We start from the raw sequence: 1,266 nt of genomic DNA, 5'->3' as shown, positions 1-1,266 counted from the left end.
TGAATACAAAAAATTGCTCTTTTATTAATGGAATGCAACAAACACACGGGCTGTACATGGGAAGCGTCAGGAAGCGGTCGAGAGTTACTGATTCTCTTCTGGGATCACACCGAAGTCTGCATTGGATGATTCATAAAGTGACTCAGCCTCGGCGCACGGGAAGGCAAGGTCTGAGTGTGCGCATGTAAGAGATTCCTGGCTGAAGATCGTCTGGTTGCCGCAGAAGAAGGAGAAGTGGGCAGTCTCCGCCAGCTCCCCTGCGTCGTCAGTGATAGGCAGGCAGACGTGGAAGACCCGGCAGTCAGTGGAGACGTCAGCGTAGTAGCCATAAGCACGCCCCACGCAGTCGAAGTTTTGCACGGGTTCGGCGCCAAGGATGTCCAGGTACCCGTCTGAGAAAACGTAGGCCATCCGGGCGGAGGCGGCGGCGGCGAGGCACAGAACCACGGCGAGGACCTTCATTGTGATGGTGCTGAAGGAGAGTGGCTGTCTTAGATGCTTGCTTTTGTGTGTTAAGAGTCTTTAGTTGTTGTCTTTCCTCTTTATCAGTTTTGTATTTTCGTCCACTGCTTCTTTAGACCTTGTGTTTTTGTCTCTGAGGTTTTTAGTTGTGGTCTTTCATCCTCGTTAGTTTGAATTTTCGTCTACTCGTTCCTCAGACCCCGTTCGTTTGTGTTTCAGAAGTCTTTAGTCTTTCATCATTGTCTTTCTTCTTTGTTAGTCATCTATACTTTTCATTAGATCTCGTTCGTTTGTATCTCAGTTCGTTTGTATATTAAGTCTTTAGTTTTCTTTCGTCTTCATGAGTTTGTATCTCCATCCACTTTTTCCCTAAACCACGTGCATTTGTGTCTCAGGAGTCTGGAGTCGCAGTCTTTCGCCTTTGTCACTCTTCACCTTCGCCCACTTCTTCAGTTTACGCTACTTGTTCAAAATCCTTATCTCATATTTTGTGGAAGTCGTCTATTTAATTCCTCGCCAGATAAAGATAAAGATAGTGAGGGAAAAAGGGAGGTAAAAATGAGAGTGAGGAAAGTAGTGAAAGAGAGAGAAAGAGGGAAAGGAGGAAAGAGAGATAAAGGGAGTGAGTGAAAGGGAAAAAGAAACGAGAGTGAGGAAGATAGGTAGAGAAAGGGAGCAAAGGATAAGAAAGGAGGATGGAAATGAAGGAAAGTGAGAGAGAGAAACGAAGAAAGGGAGATTGAGTGAGAGACAAAGACAGAGAGAGAGAGAGAGAGAGAGAGAGAGAGAGAGAGAGAGAGAGAG

At 46.0% G+C, this 1,266-nt stretch overlaps 1 protein-coding gene across 1 annotated transcript in view; it reads right to left on the bottom strand.

The window, feature by feature from the left end:
- LOC135090312 (U-scoloptoxin(01)-Er1a-like) overlaps positions 1-1,266 on the bottom strand; it is a 1,367-nt gene continuing 101 nt past the window's right edge. Inside the window, exon 2 of the mRNA XM_063986994.1 lies at positions 1-472. Coding sequence (XP_063843064.1) covers positions 85-462 — 378 coding nt within the window. The 5' untranslated portion in view covers positions 463-472 and the 3' untranslated portion in view covers positions 1-84. The remainder of the gene's footprint in view (positions 473-1,266) is intronic.

This window comes from Scylla paramamosain, chromosome 34, assembly GCF_035594125.1.
Source record: "Scylla paramamosain isolate STU-SP2022 chromosome 34, ASM3559412v1, whole genome shotgun sequence".
NCBI classification, from domain to species: Eukaryota; Metazoa; Arthropoda; class Malacostraca; order Decapoda; family Portunidae; genus Scylla; species Scylla paramamosain.
Note: the sequence above shows the minus strand (reverse complement) of the source record. Positions and strands in the feature narration are given on the sequence as shown.